The following is a 20,292-nucleotide window of genomic DNA, read 5'->3' as shown; positions in this document are numbered from 1 at the left end:
TGATAACGGAATTATACACAGTTGTTATACTAAAAACTCGGTCTGTATATATCATTAGGGTACACAATGGAAATTCTAGCATTTGCCACCAATTTACATCATAGACAAATGAAGTGAAAAATTATGTGTTAGGAAACTGTTGGATGATTAAGAAAGAAGTACAACAATCCTTTTACCCAACAACATAACTCTTTCATATTGATAATGATTTTGAGCTAAATCTTAGTACAATAATTGCTGTAACTTCATTCTCAGTAGATAGGATAAATAAAATTTTTTGGATTAAAATGTTTATATTCGTGATGAACAATCAATTAATCAACATTGATGGTTATGTAGAAAATACTTTTTGCAATGTTGGTAAACAAAAATTCTTTTATGCAGCATGAAAATATGAAGATTACTGATTTGTATTTATTTTTTTCTTTTCTTCTAGATTCGAAGAAGAGATACAAAGAGTTGAATTAGATTATCCTAGGGACATATCAATGTGGAAAGGAGTTGGTACGGATATTGACGCGGTGTTCCAATGGAAAGATGGTAAATATTACTAGATATTAAGTCAATTAAATAACTTCTATATTGAGGATCTTATTCTTTGCATTACCTATAATTTATGTGATATATCAATCACAAGCTACTATTTTGTGCAACAATTCAATGTCGTTAACCATTTATATGAAAGAAAATGTTATCCGTTGTGCTCATGGCATTCATTTAATCGAGAACTAAAATTGTCTTTGACTACTCGACAGGTATTCTCCGTGATAGCGGCCATTTCCTGTCGGATATTTTCTTGTAAATGTACCAGGGAAGTCAATTTGTTAGCTAAAATTTAGACTAAATTCCCAACATCCAAGCTCCGAGTGACATACCTCCCGCACCCCTTTGAATAACTGCGCTCAAGTAATGAGCAATACAAAAGTGAACTTTCTTATGAGACACTTTGTTTTATCGTACAAGAAATACTTTGTTTTGAACTGGATTCTATCTCTAAAAAAATCTAATCTGATTTGCAGTAACAATAGAGTATAAATAAAAAAGTCCAGGGCATATTTCCCAAGATAAAGGGTTAGCAAAAAATTTATAAAGTTTAATGTTTTTAAGAGTGAATGTGTATTTAATTTTTTTCGAAAACTTAAATTGCCTTTCGGTGGTACTTTTACTAAACAAGCTAAACTAATAATGTTTTTAATTACTTCTAAAGGCGGAGTGCGAGCAGCTATTAGATTTTTCTTTCTTTCTTGAAATATACTGCTCATCATCATCATCTTGTTTCTTCTGGTTCATCAATCCATTGACCGACGATAGAAAATATACAACCGCAGCTGTACCCGCCCCTACATAACACCACAAACCCAATTAATTCCAAAAGTTGTTGGTTCATCGAACTATTTTTTTGCTCCAATTATTCTCAGGTTTTATGCCTCACGTGGAGTGGGAGTAGGTTCATTTCAGAAACAAACCATATACCACACGAAATTGTTTGTATTTCCCGAATAAAAATATCCCATCCACTCTCTCTCCGTGAATCTGAGGTGCTTCTTTTGTATGAGTTCCTATTCAACGCAGGTTTCTTCGTCTCAGGTTGATGAAAGAAAAAAAATTTATTATAAAAATTTTTTTTTCAAAATCACTTTACGCAAATTGAAAAGTATACTAAAAATTGAAAGTTAAGGACATAATAGAATTCGTGTCAGATAAGGTAGCCTTGTAATTAAAAATTTATTATAACAGTTCCAACAGTATGGGCGCTTAAATTTTATATAAATCTCTTTGAAGAATAGTAAATGTTTTCGTGTTATATCCTATCATTAAACATTCAAAGGGCTTTCACAATTAGGTTGTGCTGTCTGGATATATATCAACTGGTTCTAAATAATTCATAGAATTTATTTATAGAAATACAAAACATTCTGATAATCTCTTTATAATGCCAAAAAAGAACTTAACTGAGGTATTTGTGTTTGTTTGCACCAATTGTTTTGCACATCAAATCATTCTTAGAGAAAAAAATTTTTATCCTTAATTCACAATTTGCAATTATTTTAGGTAAAACGTATTTCTTCAAAGGCAAAGGTTTTTGGAAATTTAACGATTACCACATGCGCGTTCAAGACGATGAACAAAAATTATCTGCTCCATTTTGGATGGGATGCACTACCAATTATGAAAATAAAAACGACCAAAATAAAAATACCAAAGAATATTCTGATGATGGTTATACCCAAGACAAGTTAGGTGAAAAAATGCCTTTGAGGGGCGCTTCCAGTGGCGTATCCTTGACAACATCAAGTAGCTTTAGTGCTTTAATTTTAACAGTTTTTTATATTGTTTATGCAGGATGACGTCTTTAACTGTAGTATATTGTCAAATTGAATGAACGATCTTTTAATTTTTTTCCAGCAGATACCAATCTTAATTTTATTGAATAGTTCAATTCGGGTAAAAATTAGGATTTTCCCATCACACATGGATATGTGGAATAAAATGTGTTGCAAAAAGACAATTACGTCACATAGGAAGTAAGAGAAAGAAGTATATTATGAAAGGAACAGAAAGAGAATATGGACAAATACTTCAATAAGTCAAGGTAGTTAAGGTTTAATGAAAATATTAAGACAAAAAAACAATAACACTGCGAAATGCTGTACATGAATTCCAAAAAATCCAACTTTCACAAAATTCAAGAAAACAAACAGAATTTCCAACAGAAAAAAAGAGTATAATTGCATATGCTGGCCATATTGATGTTGTAGCAAAAGACAAAAGGTCTTTAATAGAAATAATCTCAAACATGAAAAAGAGTTATGAATATCCAGAATCTGCTTGAAAATAAATCTCACAAAATTTGGAAAGAAGAAGCTTGGAAAACTCTGAGGATGATGAGAAGTATATATTACCGACCGAATGACGGTTCAAATTATTTTTGAGGAAATATATAGAATTCTTGGAGACGATATGATCACGTAAGTACAGTGCGGTTGTGAGAAAAAGATAAACATATAAGAAATAATGTTTTGAAAGATTAAAAGTGAGTCCTGAAATTTATAGAACATATACAAACAAACTTGTTGCTATCATAACTGGTAGCGACTCATTCAGGACAAGCTAAAAAATAAAACAAATATACAAAGGAAAATCGAAATTTTAGGGACCTACCACAATGCATTAGTCCTTAAAGCTTGACCTGAATGTTTTGCCACAACTAAACATCAATTAAAACAGTATTTGCACTCACTAATATCTAAAAATCGTTTTAATAACTTTAAAACTGATTAATAGTATTTATTTTCCGAAAAGTACTCCTGTACTTCATTTTTGATACTCACCTAGTCAACAAAATATACTACTCCTCTAATTTAGGGTCTTATTGGATAAAGATTAAGGAGAGCAATGAAATTTGATATTTAAAAATTAGACGGCATTAAAAACTTCAACCACATATCCTTGGCAAATGGTGAACCATATTTTTATCCAAATTTTTTTCACCGCCTTTCAACGATGTATCTAAATAGTACTACTACTATGACATTATTCCTAATACAATGCTCATAATATAGCAATTGATTTGAATTTTAAAATGAAAGTAGATGAAAATGATCTTTCTCTTCCTATTTCTGAATTTGGCAAATATTCGTATAAAAAGTTAAAGACTGAATCTAATAAACTCTTTTCTAAATAAAAATATAAAATCCCAACTGCCGATACAGTCGATGTTATCAAGATTTTGTGATATAAATTTTTTTGTAATTGAATAACATTATTTAATTTTTTTATTTTAAGTAGGTTTTTATTTTTTATTTTAAGTACCCTAGATTTGGATAGTCTCATTTGTGTTCCACCATTTCATATTATTCCTTTCTAGTTTTGGATTTCTCCACAATATTAGATCAAAACAACGCTTACTACTTTTTCAGGTATCTCCATACTCATCTTAATAAACTCAAAAACTTTGCGTAATTAGCATATTGTGTCTACCAAAAGTATGAAATGAACTTTTATGTCCCAACTTTGGAACAATTTTCAGAAAGTCCATTTTCAAAAAAACATATCATGCAGTATGACGCCTGCTTGCAACATCATCGAAAGATTTAATAAAAGTTTATTATTCTCTAGTCATAATTATGCTTCTTCTAGGGTTATTAACTGTTCTTAACGAAACCAATCGTATTATTCGGGACTTTTATCTTTGTAACTACAATTGCCATTATTATAACCTTTTTTCTGCTCTGTTCACTTCTCCATGTCTATATTTCTATATTTGTATGACCCAGTCAAAAAGTTCCACGTTTCCTTAGGTAAACGTAACAATAAATTGATACTAGTAGTCTAAGATCTAAGTCTAAATCGACATTCACCGAGCTGATGATAGAATAAAACTTATTTTATAATAAATTTATTGGAAAATATATTAATAATAGGTTGTCTAAAAAAATCCTGAACAGAAAATTCCTAATTATTTAAAAAAAAATGATTTTTCATTAAATTAACATCAAGATAATATGAAAAGTTTATACATCGGTCCTTTATTATTACACGGTATTCGCGCAAATTACGAAGGGGGCGACATCTGTGAATTTCTTTTAAACTTCAATAGAGTTGAACAACAAAACCAGAATACGAACTAATATTGTTGTTTTATAAACAATAGTAAGTGTTATTTGGAATTTTAGCCTAAATATTGAAATAATATATCCTGGGATGAAAACAACCACACATCCAAAAGATGCATTTCGAAAACAATAAAAACGTGATGAAAGTTGTACTAGTTGTTAAAATCCTATACTAGTGGCCAATAAAACTCTTGTGCAACTTTTTGGTAGTTTCGTATATATAGTCACGTCTCTTCCTCCCGTTCTTACATTGCATTTCCAATCTTTAACTACATCATTTAGATTAATTTTTATCTCATGGGGCTGGGAAGTTGACCTGACGTCTGTAGAAACAAACTTAATGGTTTTTGAATTTGTTCCTTCTAGGCCACATAATATGTATGCCGCACTTTAAAAACTGCTTCACATTCTATTAGATGTCTGCTTCTGAGTCAAATATATTTTATGATGTTAAAAAAAGTTACTTCAATTTTCGTCATTTTTAGACAGATTCTTAAACACAACTTTTTGTTATAACCACACAAACAAACAAAAACAAATAAAGAAATTTCTACTTTGATCACTAAAAACACATAATAATTGAAAATATTCTGTACGGGATGTTTTAGACAACCTATTTTTAATATATTTTCTAATATACTAAATTTATTATATATTAAGTTTTATTCTATTACCAGCTCAGTGAAGGTCGATCCATTCATGATCAAAAACAGGAGAAACTTATTTGGGCTTCTAAAAGTTATATCACCCAAGAATGCTCAATAGAGAGTTGATAATATTATATCATATTTTGTTTACATATTGTAGCTTTTTTTATATATTCCTAAAGTACTGTTTCTATATTATCTTCTGCTTCAAAAATACATTTGAAATATCTCTCGTCCTACCTCATTTTGAAATAAAATTATCTAATATCAAAAGATCTCTTTTCGTCTTTGGTCTTTCAAAGATTCAGGATAGTATCTGATGTATAACACTAGTTACAAATTTGCTTAGAGATAACCTGAAGCAGTTTTTAAATTCGTTTTTTTTCCTCTTAGTCATTTCCATGTAGCTATCCATTTTACTGCTTTGCTCATTGTATTTCTGAATTTCACTTAATTATACCACTATGTTTGGGCTCTCTTTTTTTAATTTCAATGGCAAATATTTCCAATAACATAAATGTATTTTCACAGTCAGAGAGAAATTGAAGGCAGATATATTTAGGATTCAGGTACTAATCCAGACTCACTAAGAATTGGATGAGTCGTTTGTTGTTTTCAGGTGTATTTACAGATTTATTGTGCTGTTTATTTCTAGAAAATCAATCAGCAACACCAAACATGAACTTATTCAAAATGTTTGTAACCTATATGGTTACAATTTCACATTTTTGTTTAATTTGGGTTCTCATATCTACGTTTATTTTCGAAACTAGGTATTTTAATTATCAAATATAAAATGATGTAGTTTAGATTTTTGAACAAGTGGGAAAATTATTGAAAATCGCTCTACTAATGGTGGGACATGATTTTTAATATTAAAATGCTTAAATTACTGTGATATAAATAATATATTAGTTATGCTTTTTGAATTGCAAACAAAAAACACTCCAATCTGTATTCTTTTTTTTAACTTTCAATTATTTTTTACTCAATTAGTTAAATTTGGTACTTATAGATGTAGTTCAGAAATAAATCTACCCATGTTTAATAAAAATGGATTTCTTTATGTAAAGGAGTACATAAAAATATGGTCACTATCCAGAACACGTTTTAATTGTAAGACAATAATGAATATATTTTTGTAGTCATTACTTATTTTTAGCTATTTTTTCGTTTCAAAGCCAAATTTTCCAAGTATTTTTGTTATGGATCTTATTCTTTTGCCGCGTACGTAATGGATGTAGGCGACTTACTTCTCAGATCAAAGTAATCTACGTACAGTTTAACGACGGATTCGAACTTCTTTGTTTAGAAGCAATTTACTGTAATGTTCTGTTATTGTCAGATAAGTGGAACCTCTGTTTTCAATATTGTCTGCATCTGAGTCGTTTGGTTGATAAACAGCACCATCTTACGACACGTCATCCTATGAATAGATATAAAAAGAAATCATCATCAGAAACCTCAAGAGATTATTTTGAAACTTAAGTACCATAATTTATATATCTAATTCTTACAATTTCCTATTAATACAGTTCAAATAATATATACAAATAAAAGAAGTCTATAATGCACTAGATTTAGCAAAATCAGAAATTTTATGAAAAACGATTAGCATAAAACATTGATATCTTTCTTTTGAACTGGAATTTCACAGGAAATACAATGTTACAAGTGGTAAGGGGTATCTGCTTTAAAGTTTAAAACATTTCCCAAGAGTTTTTTTCCCAAAAATCAAGAAAAATGGAATTTTAAACAACACCTGTGATATGTTGAGAAATAACTGACGTTTTTTTGAAAAATATATACCACGTGTAGGTACTTTGATTTTTTAATTCAGAACATTTTGTGAAAGGAATGTTTAGCCAACAGCTTTAGAATTTAGTACTTCCAATATTTACAAGGATATATTTACACACTAGCAGTATTTTAGTTGATTTCAAATGTATTGAACATTTCTTGCGAGTTTGTATTTTGTATATCTTTTGATATAAATAAAGTGGGTCCTTTAGAGACCTTTTTCAATATATAATGTCTCCAGACCTTATCACTTAGTTCGAAGCTCGTATAGAAAGCGATTGTGAAACAGTTGTAACTGCCTACAAATAAAACAATATTGGAAATGAAAGAAGGTACCTCGATTGTGCGACTTCGTCGATGTTTATATAACTTCACGCTCGAATTACACTCACGATAAAACAGTAGAGCTCAGATGTTTATTTTTTCTAAAGACTAAAGTTTTAACCTCCACAAAGGTTTGGGAAGTAGATGCAAAAATTATATTGAAGAAAATCCTCCGTAAACGCCTACATTACTCAGCAAAATTTTCCAATTGTCTTTCACACTTTGATTACTTCATTCTCAACTTTCCACATATAAACAGATATTTGTAACTCTGTACCAATAAAATAATAAAATATTCTTAACCGCACTATGAGCGATCTTTTTTTTGAAGAGGCCTAATTTGAATGTCTATGTTCTCTCAAAACTACCCAAACTTTGTATTCCCAAATTTACACCAGTCCTTCTCAAATAGTGACATCTTACTAATGACTTAATCCAAAAATATGTTTAACAATCCGTGACATGATATGTCTTGTGTGTGTTTTTCATGTTCAGGATTCTAATATTGCAATAGATCTTAAGAATCTTATAGTTCTTTGGCTTCCAATTATATATAATTTATATTAAAAGTGTTGTTATTTTTCAAACACAGTTAACATGCATCACAGTTTTTTGTGAAAATGACAGAAATTTAGATTTTGAAAACTTACAATTGTTACTTGTTGAAATAGTCACTTCTTAGGTAAAAATTATATGTCTTTACGTTACATTTATTTCTCAATTGTACAATTCACATCATTACCATTGACCACAATTATAGTGTAAGCTTTACAATTCAAAGAGTATCCTTTGGTTTCCTTCCCAACTTCTTGAAACAACTTTTGAGTGGCTTTATTGAATACTTATGTATGTAGAATTGTTCTTTCATTCTATGGATGCTTTTCAAAATATCTGCTCAACGGATAAGTCACTTTTTTAGTGGTTATTCGCTCCAATCAAAAGATACCGTAACATTATCCGTATTGCGGAAACAAATAAAAATTGGTTGCAGGTAAAAATTTTGTGTGGAGATATTTTGTTTCATTATTAACTCTTGAGTATTGTGACAATACCTTATATGTAATACTCCTATATAGACAGTTGGTATGGGGAAAAACGTCCCTAAAATATTAATTTTCTCTCTCATTCGAGACACTTTACCATGTGAGAATGTGCAGAACCAAGCTGGAACCTCTGAGGATAGAGAAATCCTTGCCATTCTGTCTTCCGGAAGAGTTTAAAACTTATAGAAACTGTCCATATAGAAGTATTACATGTAAGGACAAAACACGTTCCAAAAAGTTGTGAAAAGAAACGATCGAAATAGAAAGCTCACTGAGAAGAAAAGATAAAATTCATTTGATCCTCGCAATAATTGATTCTCAAGTCACTTTGTTAATTAGTTCCTTGGGTAACAGACGAAGATAAAGTCTTGGAATGATAGTTCTCTCTTAGATATTACTTCAATGAACAAAAATATATTCATAGAAATCTCTAATAATTATGGCCTTCATCTCGAAATCTTCTTAGAATGTTTCAAATAAACTGTGCAAAATAAGGCAATATGTATTCAATATTAAAAATATTAACGTTATGTTAAAATGATACAATTTTAAGGAGATTTTCGAGATAACCTAGAACGTTTTAGTTCTGTATAGAATATCATTTTTATAATATAATATATTAAGTAATATGGTTGTTTTAATTTTATATTGTAAATTATAGTATTTGGTAAATGTACATAAAGAAATGTATTTAAGAACAAATAAATAAATAAAATTGGTAACCTGCATTTTTATTATGAATTACCTCGTTAAGTTTTAAGTATTTTAATAGTTTCCGAGATATGGTAAGATCACTAGACTTGGGGGTTATGCATCATATTCATATTGTGAATACGTTAGATGAACAAAATTCACTTATCGGTAATAGGAGGGAACTAACTAACAATTTGAAATTTTTGAAATTATTTTTTGTTTCTATAGAGATAGAATGTCTCCAGACCAGATTGTTGAATACGTTGCCATATCACATTTTCTGATAAAAGGACCTATAAATAACACGTTGAAAGTATGTGGGGTTCTCCAAATTGGCGTAAGAAAATGCAGACACTTCTTCAACTACCTCGCACAGCTCATATAATGGACCACCACTTCATGCAACTGTTCTGCACCATCCTCTAGTTCTTAGCTGACGCTATTTGACAGTTAAAACTTCCCATAAAACGGCATTAATGTAAACAAACAAATGTTTATACAAGGTGTCCCTAAATTCGACTGCCAACGCTCTATCAGGCATTATGCCTATCAAGAACTTATGTCAGCAAACGTATCCTATCCAAGATAAAGGAGGTTGAAGTTTTAAAAATAAAACGATTTGCAGTCTCTCGTCTTACCCGGTGCGGTAGAAAGATCTCGTTGGTTGTATACAAGCAGCAATAGAAGAAACTTCTAATATGCCTAATGTTTTCCGCAACGTACGCTTCTCAATGATGCGAAGAGCCAGGGCTTGTGGACCAATGGAGCAGTTGCTTCAATTTAGTGCGTTTCACCTATTTTGTGTTCAAGATGTGTCAATTAAATGTTACATTTTTCTTCGGTATGATTTATTTGTAAAATTATTACCTGAATGGCATTAATGTTAATTGAGAATTTCTGGAAAACCGTAGTACAAGACAACACTTCTTTTAAAGAAAACGTTTAGTTCAACGAACAAATATCATTTTGTAAGACACCATTCACCTATCGATGTAAGTTAATTCAGAAGAAACTGTTTTGTATTTTTCTAAATATTGATGTGGTGCTAACAGTAAGTCATTGAGAGACCATCCTGAACTGGTTGTACCTGATACATCAAAAACTACTCTCAGTTTTGTTGTAATATTTGTTTCTTTGGGCTGCTAATTGATTTCGTTAATTTTGACATGTGACCTAACTGTATATATTTATGAATGAAATTCTTGTAAAGATTACGAAATTCTGGATTTGATCCAATTTTTTTCTCTAACGCCTTGAATCTATTAATAGCCGTTTCTTCATAATTACCCAATATTTGAGGTGGCTTTTTTAATCGAAGTTTAACAATAAATTGACAGTTTAGGATGACTTGAAGTGGCTTCTTTGAATAGAGTTTCACAAAGAAGGAATAGATATTTTATACTTTGATCCAGCTTAACTTTGTGTTTTGATGATTTTTACCTAGTGATTTATTGATTGATAAATGTAATAGACTACGACCTTGTGTTAAGGCGATTTTTGGACCTGAATATTTGATTGATTATGATTAGTGTTTACTATAGTTTGAGAATAAGGCTCTTCCAAAGATTCTAATACATCTTATCTTTTTTTTTAAAAATCCTAAAAAATTGTATATTCATATAATTTTATTAATGCAACAAATATGAATTTACTTCATAAATAGTGGCAACAAAGTTTTCTTCTATCAAATTACTTCAATGAAGTAATTTGATGTGTACTCATTCTTCAGTTCTCTTTTCTTTTCCTTTATGAAATCATAATTTATTTCTTTAAATTTTAAAAGGAAGATTTCGGTAAGTATTTTGTGCTTTTTTTTCATTTTCTCATAACAATTTATTATGCTACAAATTAACCAAATTTATTTTCTCTTTCTAAGTTTTTATTAATTTTTTATAAAAATCAATCTGAAGCTAATTGAAAATGCTTTTAAATTAATTTAATTAATACTAATAATAATGATTAATACTACTATTAACATTAAGTAATCCAAGCTGATTTTGCGCGTACCTTTTGGTCAGGGAATTTTTTGAGTTTTGGTCAGGGAAAGTCAGGGAATTTATCAGGCAAATTTTGCTGGGAACCCTGTTCATTAAACGAAACGTATTTTAAAAGTTACACTTGTTAAATGAATAAAACAAATTGTCTTTTTCTGAGCTAAGTTATAATTCAGAAAAAAATCATCAATAGTAAATGAGATTGAGAATATTGTATGTTTTCTTAAATTTCCACTACATCGATTTAAAATAACAGATTGTTTCAGCTACCGAAAAAGTAAGGGTTTAAAATTATTTTCCTTACGAAATGTTTTTTCCAACATTGTGTAACACACTATTAGCTGTTCTGAAAGAATAGTTGTCATTTTAATTCCAATTACCTTTATTTGGATTCCTTTTTTCAATTTCAAACACAAAACCAAACATCAAAAATTATAATAAAAAAAATATATTCATACATTTATACATAATATACATAACAAATGGTGACTTATAGAGTATTTAGTCAAAATTTTTAAAAATTTTACTATTTAGGTACTTTTAATTTTTCCAGTCGGTTTTTTATTTCATTAAGTAAAAAATACAAATATATACTCAAATGTAGCTGATATTACATAAAAGCTGGGTACCCTTTATCTATACAGAGTATTTACTTATTAAAAGATTGAATTGAAAACAAAAAAAGACTAACCAATACTAAATTTTTCTAACTGCTGAAAGCAAAAAATTCAACTATAACTGTTAAATCTGCTAGTCTCATCCAAACTATGCTTTCTGTGAGTATCCAGCATTCATCAGGGCACAATTCATTTCAAAAATTTGTTTTTGAGATAAGACTCATGGAATCTTTGTAATACGAAATTGGAGATATATCGATAATAATTGATTTTAAACGTCATGTATTTGGGTGTTGACCTCAATGCATTTTTTTAGCAGACTCTTGAAACTATTGACAAACATTCAAAACTGGAGAAAAAAAGCAAAAGACTGAAAGAAGTGGAGATAAATTACAAGGCTATGGACCTAAATGGAAATTGATTTGAAATGAACGAAAGTTACAGTTCAGTTTTTAATACTGTATAAAAACATGATGCTAATATGTTGTAGTTGTTTTTGCGTATACTATACTAAGTACATTTAAAGCAAATTAACGCGAATTGGACCTACTTTAATTTTTTTTAATATGATTTCATTTCATTGAACATATTTTGTTATAAGTTCATAAAAAATCATATTTTTAGGATTTTTGAGATCAGTTTTGTTCGTACGTTGATAGAGAGAGAGTGCCCACAATATGTTGGTTAAAATGTCCCAAAAGACTACAAAAATAGAGATTTTTTGACCTAGGAACGTACTGCCGCATAGACATTTGCGAAACAAGACTTATCTATCGGAAATGACACGATCTGCTGTGTTCAGAGCACTAGCACAATTTCGCAGTTACTACAATTAAAAAATAACCCGTGCGTACAGGTACAATGTGCGGCAGTTAATTCTTCATTTTTGAAATGGCTGTGGTAACGTAGAAAGTGGGCGCGGCGAATTGTCAAGGTTGCTGTGAAAGCGTTTTTTCAAACCGGTAGCTATGTAACAGCTCAGCGCCGTTTTCGTACTCATTTTGAAATTAATGGCAATCACCCAGTACCTAGTTCAATGAAGTTGTGAAAATATTGATGAAACAACGAGCAGAAGAGGTCGCAGTATGAAATCCGTTCGAACTCCTGAGAATGTTGAGCGTATGAGGGTGGCTGCAGGAAAAAGTGCCGCTCTGAAACTTTTCGACAGATCTGTCCCAAGGTTCTTGAGGTAAGATCTGCACTATCACCCTCACAAAATTCAAATTGTTCAAGCATTGAACAAAAACCAACCAACGGCAATTCCGCGAAAAGTTTTTGGGTATGGTTGAAGAAAATGAGGAATCTGTGCAAAACCGGATGAGCAACGAGGCACATTTTCATCTATTGAGATTTGTAAACAAGCAAAATTTCAGGTACTGGAGTGATCAAAACCCTCCATAAATTCCACTCAGCCAAGGTAACAGATTGACATGTCCTCATCGGGAATCATAGCCTCAATTTTTTTCGAAACTTTTTAATACACGATAAAATTATAATTGCATTCGTTTATATTTCACAGCTATTTCAAAAATGCGGAATTGACTACCGCAATTTGTATAATTAGCACATTAGTTGGAATATAGTGGGAAGATAGTTGGATGAAGTCGTAAGAACTAACTCCCAACCATGTGACAACTCGTTCCTATTGAAACTTGGGAGAATGCCAATGGGACAATATTTTATTCAGTTACAATTTTGTCGTTTTAGTGACAACCACTGTAGAAGAAAGTATCGCCATCTTGGTGAATGAATTTTTCAATATCACATTGTTGGAATAGTGAGCTATGGTGGAGGAAGTATTATCGTATTGGGTGGTATTGATTTAGAGGTCTGCAAGAAGTTGTGATTCAGGAATTATAATATATGCTAAACATGATGATTGGAGTGGTACAAAATTACCTCAAGGAAGTGAAAATTGTAACTCTAGCTTGGTCTGTAGACTTTAACTGTATAGAATTTGTGGGACGATGTGAGGTTGTGGGTTTATCCTGGAAAGCTTAATGAATTTCAGATCAATTAGATCTGTTTTCAAGATGTGAATTAGTAATCAGATGAATCGGATTTCAATATGTAGATAGAGTAACAATTTTAAAAAAAAAATTATATATCTTGTATTGACATTAATATTAGAAAATTTTAGGAAATGGCTCCATTGACTTCAGTTTAGATTAATATTAGGTGTTTTTTATTCAATTTTTATAATTATACATTAGTTTTGTACTTGGTGTTTAATTTATTTCATTGAAAAGAGAAACAGTAAATACTTCTGTATAAATAATTACAAAGAAATCAATGAAATTTATGTTCCAATTACAAGATACTCATATTAGGTAATTTTATAAGTGAAGAGAGCTTTTTTAACTTAAAGATAAGTACATGGGGTTCCCACCAAACTGATTTATAAAATAAGATTTAAGGTAGTACATATATAATAGTTTATATAGTAGAAATTAGTTAAAATTTAGTATGAGTGTAAACATTTTTGGGTGAGTAGTAGTATTTTATTGAAATCAACATCAACAAGACATACAGATAATCCAATAAATAGATAAAAAAGTATAACATAGTAAAAAAAAATTATAACTAATTGCTCGTTAGCTGTTTGCTATAAGGCTACTGGAACTCGAAATATATAAATATATATTGAAGGTGAAAGTGAAATTACTCTGAAAAAATTTCAAGACTTTCTTCTTAATTAGTTATTGGACTAGAATAAATATTATAATTTTATAGTGTAAATAAATTTGATAGTACTACAATAATTATATTGAAACATCCAATGTAACAATTAAATATCTATTTACTTAACTAGGTTTTCAATTAAAACATTCAAAGATTTTGTTTTCACTTTTCACACATTTCTCAGTTTGGTAGAAATCATATATATATATATATTTAAATCTAGACAAAATAAATTGTGAAAAAATCACATTTTCCATGGTTCAAAATGTGCCCAGCGCTCGGGAAGTCTGTTTGTTCTGCATCCAATTTACCTAAATTCATATATTTGTATACTATTTTCAGGCACATGAGTTAGATTCAAAGATTGAAACCTGAAAAAAAAATAGTAAATTTAATAAGAGCTGACACTAGAGGTTCTAGTGGAAAGTGAGTTCTCTGAAATGTCATGTGAAGTGTTTTTTACTAATACATGAATTATTTCCAGATCAAAGAACTATACTGATTAATTGGAAGGAAATCCAATTTATCATTAGATAATGAGCTTCTTGTATATAATGAATGAAAGCAGTAAAATTTAATTTCATGTGGATTACACTGGTCTGCAGGAAAATCGGCCCCGACAACATTCTCGACGATTCCTATGTAAAATGACCTGAATCCAAATATGACCTCAGTTTTCCTCCATAACTTTCCGTTTCTGGGGGACATCCCCTAATTATTTGTCACATTTTTTACATATTTCAACTTCTAACCGTCCTTTCTTGTAACGTTTGACAAAAATCCACTCTAACCGGTAGACCCTCTGGCAACAGCTCTTGGACTTGTCTGTAATGATAAGGATAAAGCTGATGTTCTTCAAGTATCCTCCAAGTACATGAAGAAGACGTATTTAGAAAAAAGGATATACTTATGTATGACTTCTAACCGTAGAACGTCCGAAAGTAAGTAATAAAATTTAAGGCGAAGTATATGGCAACATTATTACTATATAGAAGTATATAAAAACTACAATAAAATACAAATATATAAGACTCGAGGGAGACGTACGAAAATATCAGCCGAATCCTTGATAAAATTAGTTAAAATGTAACTTCTCGCTGACTTCAAGGTTGTTGCTCTAGTCACGGGTCTGCAATCAGGATTCACAAAATATTGCTGCTTCCTTTGTGAATGGGGCAGCCAAGCGCGAGGTAAACATTACACCATACAAAGCTGGCCACTACAAGAGAATTTTACCCCTGACCAAAAAAATGTCCCACGACCCTTTGGACCCGAAGGAAAATATTTACTTGCCACCTTTGTACATCAAACTTGGAATGATCAAGCAGTTTGTGGAAGCAATCGACAAAAGAGGTGACGCATTTCAATTTCTGAATACTAAATTTCCTCGTCTTAGCCAAGCTAAAATCAAGAAAGGAGTTTTCGTGAGTCCCTAAATTAGACAACTTATCCAAGATTCGACGTTAATTGGCTTGCATTCCAAAACGTGAATAAGAACTTTTTGGGAAACCACAAAAGTGATTATTATGTCGCTCCCGTCGAGGAATTGCTATTAGCATACAAGGCCAAGGAATGTAACATATTATCTCTTGAAGTACACTTCTTTCACTCGCACCTGGAGAAGAGATTTTTAGGGTAGCGGAATGCAACCATATTAGCGGAATACTGCTGGTTTTTGAGAGGAAACAATTGTACCAGGGTATAAAAGAAAAGCAAGCAACAATATCTTTATTATTTATAAGTGTTTAGAGCTAAAATAGTTATTTTTACCCCTTCAAGTTAAATCAATGTTCATAAGTTTATTATTATTATCAAAAAATGGTAAAAATAGAAGTGCAGCACCCCGAAAATGATGGATGATGGAAAGAAAATGGCAGTTATATTTGAAGTAAGAACGTCATTTTATATAAGAATCACCAAGTATAGTGCAAGGTCATGATTAAATTTTTTTTGCAGACCAGTGTTGAGTGATATTTTTTCATACAAAAATATAAATAACCTTTTAATATTATAAGCAATTTTTTAGGTGTGTGAAAGGAGACAAGCCTAAAAAAGTGCAAAATGAGATAAGTTCGACATCCCAACCCTTCCCAAACAGGAACAACAGTACATCCAACCGAAAGGGCTTTGAAATTAACAGTTCTAAAGTCTATTTATCAAAGAAAAATAGTGAACCAAAACAATGATCAGTGCATGAACATCCCGGACGAAAGGGGCACCATAATGTACAACAAATAAAAAGCCGCGTGGGATGGGCCTGTGCTGCATTGTTGCAAAAGCTGCTACATCAGGTGTAGTACAGGGACGGCATCCGGCCCCATATTGAGTACTGCAGTGAGATTGTTTATTTTTGTCTATTACATAATTTTCTTAACTATGTCTGATACAGATACAGCTGATGAAGATGTTGACATTAGTTATATTCCTCCTAAGGAAACAGTTAAAAAGCTTCATTTTAACGCTAGCTAGTATCTTCATGAAGTGTCTACCTAATCGTTTGTGAGTACAGAGCTAATCGTTCGACCCAATAAAGTATCCATCAAGAAAAAAAAATAACAATTCAATTGATCGACAGGAGCGCCATCAGAAGAATTGTGCACAATTTTTTCTTTCAAAATGAGTGGATACAGATCTGAGACTAGTTAACGAAGATAAGGACGTGCCGGATTTTAAAAGAACAACATTTTATAATTTATTAAAAGAAATGGGATTTCAATATAAAAAACGAGGAAGGAGCAGTTTATTAGTAAAAAAAGCAGAAATCATTTTATAAGGCGAGAATACCTTAGAAAAATTAAGAAATTTCGTGAGGAAAATAGAAAAATTTAATACCTGGATGAAACATTGGTAAAAGCTGGACATAATACTAAAGATAAAGTTTGGGTAGACTCTTCCATACAATCATCCTCAAGGCAAGCATTCTTGAACAGACTTTCCATCAGATTTAAAAAACCCATCAAGGAGGTAATATTTCAAAAAACTAATTTACAAGTTTTTATTTAGTGTGACCAGTCTGAGTATGTATGTGTGCAATCAAATCTGAGAAGTTCATTTTGATTGACATCTACTTATAGCACTATATCTGCTCTTCTTATTTGATCAAAGGCTATCACCACAATTATAAAACATAAATGAATTTCCTTTATAATATATTTTTATTTATAATTTTTCACTTAATTGTCTAATTCTAAATATCAAGTTATTTGAGTTTCCTCCATTTTTTGAAGCCATATTGTGAGGCCTCTAAAATTTCATTCACATGCTTGTTTTTAAAGAGATTTTCTACTATTATTTATTATTGGGTTGACTGAGATAATTTCCATATTCATAAAAATTCAAAAGAGTTCCATTAACAGCACCTTTTATGTTGGATTGTACAGGTGCCTGATTTTATAGGGAAAATTTAATTTTAAGAAAAGGACAGAGACTAATAATTTGTTATATCAGTAGTGAAGTGCTTTATGGGTATTTGAATTGAAAAAAATCGGTGAGTATCTCGAGGAAATGGATGGAGACTCTTTCAAAAATTGGTTTTTGAAAATTCTACTTAAGCTTGAAAATTCCAACGACAGCAAGAAGGAAAGCATGTATTCAAGAATGGCTTACTTCTAAAAATATCGATTTTGATAAAACGTTAGTTAGGGCAGAGCTTTCAGAAATTGTCAAAGAGCATAAAAATAAGTATAACTCAAACATATTGATGAAATGGTCAAAAATCAAAATAAATCCATTTACGATTATCACCATTGAGTTGATCTAGGCAGATGTGATGTTAAAAATATTTTGCATTAAGCTATTCAGAGAAATACACCTGATAAATGGAAAAACTGTATTAAACATGTCCAGGAAAAGGTTGAAATCAAAATGTGGAATATAGTCATTATCATTGATTTACAATTTGAGTCCCTTATTATAAATGTTGACAACAGTGGAAGCTCTATGTCATATGATGAGAAATAAGAAAATGTGTTTATCGAGGTAAAAAATTCTGCTGTATAAAACCGCAAATTTCTTAAATGCAGTCCTGTTACAAAGTCGGCTTTGGCATTTTCAACTCTGATCAAGTGCACTATGCATAAATATGTTTTGATTCACCATTTTTCTTCTATAAAAAGACTATAGAAGAGTTATTCAATTTGTACTTGTGAGAGTAAAGATATGTCCAGATAATTAAATTCAAATACTAGATACTATTATTGCTAAAACCATCACATTTAACTATTAAAGGTATTTTAATTGAATTTGTTTGGATATATTTGTCTATTGAAAACATAAAGGTACAAAAAATAACTTTTCCTGTGTTTGTCCAATCTTATATAATCTTACACACCTTAATATCTGGGACATTTACAATTATTTTCCAACATTTCATGTACTGAAACCTTGATGATCTTATATTTATTTACAAAAACAAAATTAGAACATGTTACATAATAGTGCATAGAGTTAAATATAAATATGACTCTCATTGATTCAAATTGTATAAAATTAAAAGTAAAAACTTACCATTCAGAACTTCTGTGGTAATAGTATCCTTCTATTGTGGCTTTAGATTTTTGGAAACAAATATAGTAAAACCCAGCAAAAGATGCTCCTGATATATCTTTAATTGTATGGTCTGGAACTAAAAAATGTTCTTTCCATCTCATAAAAACATAATCGGTATCAGCAAGTGCCAGATAGTCGAAGGAATCAGAATTAAAAGTTTTGGCATATTGACTGAACAGTGAAAATTTGCTCTAGAACAAGAACAATAATAGAATGCTAAATGAAACAATGAGCTGTGACTTACCCAATGCTTTCTATCTACATCTTCGTCAGCGTCCCACTTTCTAGTGAGAAAGGGATACTTTTGGCTTATAATTTCACCATCGAAAAAGGTGGTTAGTTTTGGGTACTCATCCGTGAGTCCATTTATTTGTAAATATCCACAAAGATATGAATTTTCTTCATCTACATGCTAAAAGTGTAATCATGTATAGATATGTGATTATCAACATTTTAGGCATTGTAATAAAAATACTTCTAACAAATATAAAGTGAAAGTGATTTAAAATTTTACGTAAAAAACAGGTCACATGCTACAATCTCCCATAAAGGTTATACAAATGTATGTGTATATTTGTTTTGTTAATGTACTGAAAATTAACTGTATACTTAGGAATGATTTGAGTATTAAGAGAAAAATAAACTTTCCTAACCTGTAAAATCACTTCAACTTCGTAACTATTGCCTTTTGACTTCTGGAATCCTTGGAATTTTGAACCATTGTACAATAAAGACTTGGTTACACCTGGTTGTTTCGAATTTGCCGGCAGGGGAGGTGTAATTTCCACCCTAACCGGCATTTTCTCAAAATTTTCCACTGCTTTATCCAATTTTCAGAAAGTCAAAATTGTGTCAATATGGCGATTAGTGGTGAAATCTTGAATTAGAAAACAATGAGTCATGAGACTCCTTGACAAAGTAAACCGCATTATGTTCTGTAAGTTGTCTAGTTACTGGGACAGCGTTCTGTACGGTAAGTTGTCTAATCCCTAGAAGATTCTTGATAATTTATACAGTAAATAATAAATACTAGATGTTTTTTAAGAGTTTCATTTAGACGTTATAAAAAAATCTCTCCTTCCTGTAAAACCTCAGTAATTGGAAAAAATAAGAGCGTTGTTCTGCGAATACGAACTTGATGGAGAGGATCTCTTCATTGAATTTCTGCATATTATATTCAAAGAGCTACTGCTATTTTAGTTTTCGTTCGATCTTTTTAATGATTGTAAAGCGTGACATGAAAACTTACGTTGACAATTCTAGTTTTGAATTTTTTAATCTACAGTTAATTGTGTGAAATTTCACTAATGCGGACATGTATTTCTTCC

General features: G+C 30.6%; 2 protein-coding genes across 4 annotated transcripts in view; one reads left to right on the top strand and one right to left on the bottom strand.

The window, feature by feature from the left end:
* Positions 1–8,667, top strand: part of LOC130892353 (matrix metalloproteinase-2-like) — a 247,710-nt gene extending 239,043 nt beyond the window's left edge. For both annotated transcript variants that reach the window (XM_057797741.1, XM_057797742.1), the window contains exons 9-10: positions 437–540; positions 2,053–8,667. In XM_057797741.1, coding sequence (XP_057653724.1) covers positions 437–540; positions 2,053–2,348 — 400 coding nt within the window. In that variant the 3' untranslated portion in view covers positions 2,349–8,667. The remainder of the gene's footprint in view (positions 1–436; positions 541–2,052) is intronic.
* A 2,814-nt stretch (positions 8,668–11,481) lies between these two features.
* On the bottom strand, positions 11,482–19,896 carry LOC130892550 (glucose-induced degradation protein 4 homolog). 2 transcript variants are annotated; one of them, XR_009059058.1, is made up of 5 exons: positions 19,618–19,856; positions 19,209–19,376; positions 18,923–19,155; positions 12,949–14,787; positions 11,482–12,700 (listed from the first exon to the last, which is right to left on the bottom strand). XR_009059058.1 is itself a non-coding variant. In XM_057798007.1 (4 exons), the coding sequence occupies exons 1-4, from the start codon at positions 19,762–19,764 to the stop codon at positions 14,724–14,726; spliced, it is 612 nt and encodes a 203-aa protein (XP_057653990.1). In that variant the 5' UTR covers positions 19,765–19,896; the 3' UTR covers positions 11,482–14,723. The 2 variants fall into 2 exon arrangements, 1 of the variants encoding a protein (XP_057653990.1); XM_057798007.1 differs by having other exon boundaries at positions 11,482–14,787; positions 19,618–19,896.
* Between the last annotated feature and the right edge of the window lie 396 nt (positions 19,897–20,292).

This window comes from Diorhabda carinulata, chromosome 4, assembly GCF_026250575.1.
Source record: "Diorhabda carinulata isolate Delta chromosome 4, icDioCari1.1, whole genome shotgun sequence".
Classification (NCBI taxonomy): Eukaryota; Metazoa; Arthropoda; class Insecta; order Coleoptera; family Chrysomelidae; genus Diorhabda; species Diorhabda carinulata.
The sequence above is the reverse complement of the archived record's forward strand: the minus strand, read 5'-3'. Positions and strand labels throughout refer to the sequence as shown.

Coding starts and splice junctions, on each gene's coding strand:
- LOC130892550 (XM_057798007.1), bottom strand. CDS start 19,764: ATGCCGGTTAGGGTGGAAATTACACCTCCCCTGCCGGCAAATTCGAAA. Junction 19,377..19,617: donor AAGTTGAAGTGATTTTACAG/GTTAGGAAAGTT, acceptor TTACACTTTTAG/CATGTAGATGAAGAAAATTC. Junction 19,156..19,208: donor ATGTAGATAGAAAGCATTGG/GTAAGTCACAGC, acceptor TTCTTGTTCTAG/AGCAAATTTTCACTGTTCAG.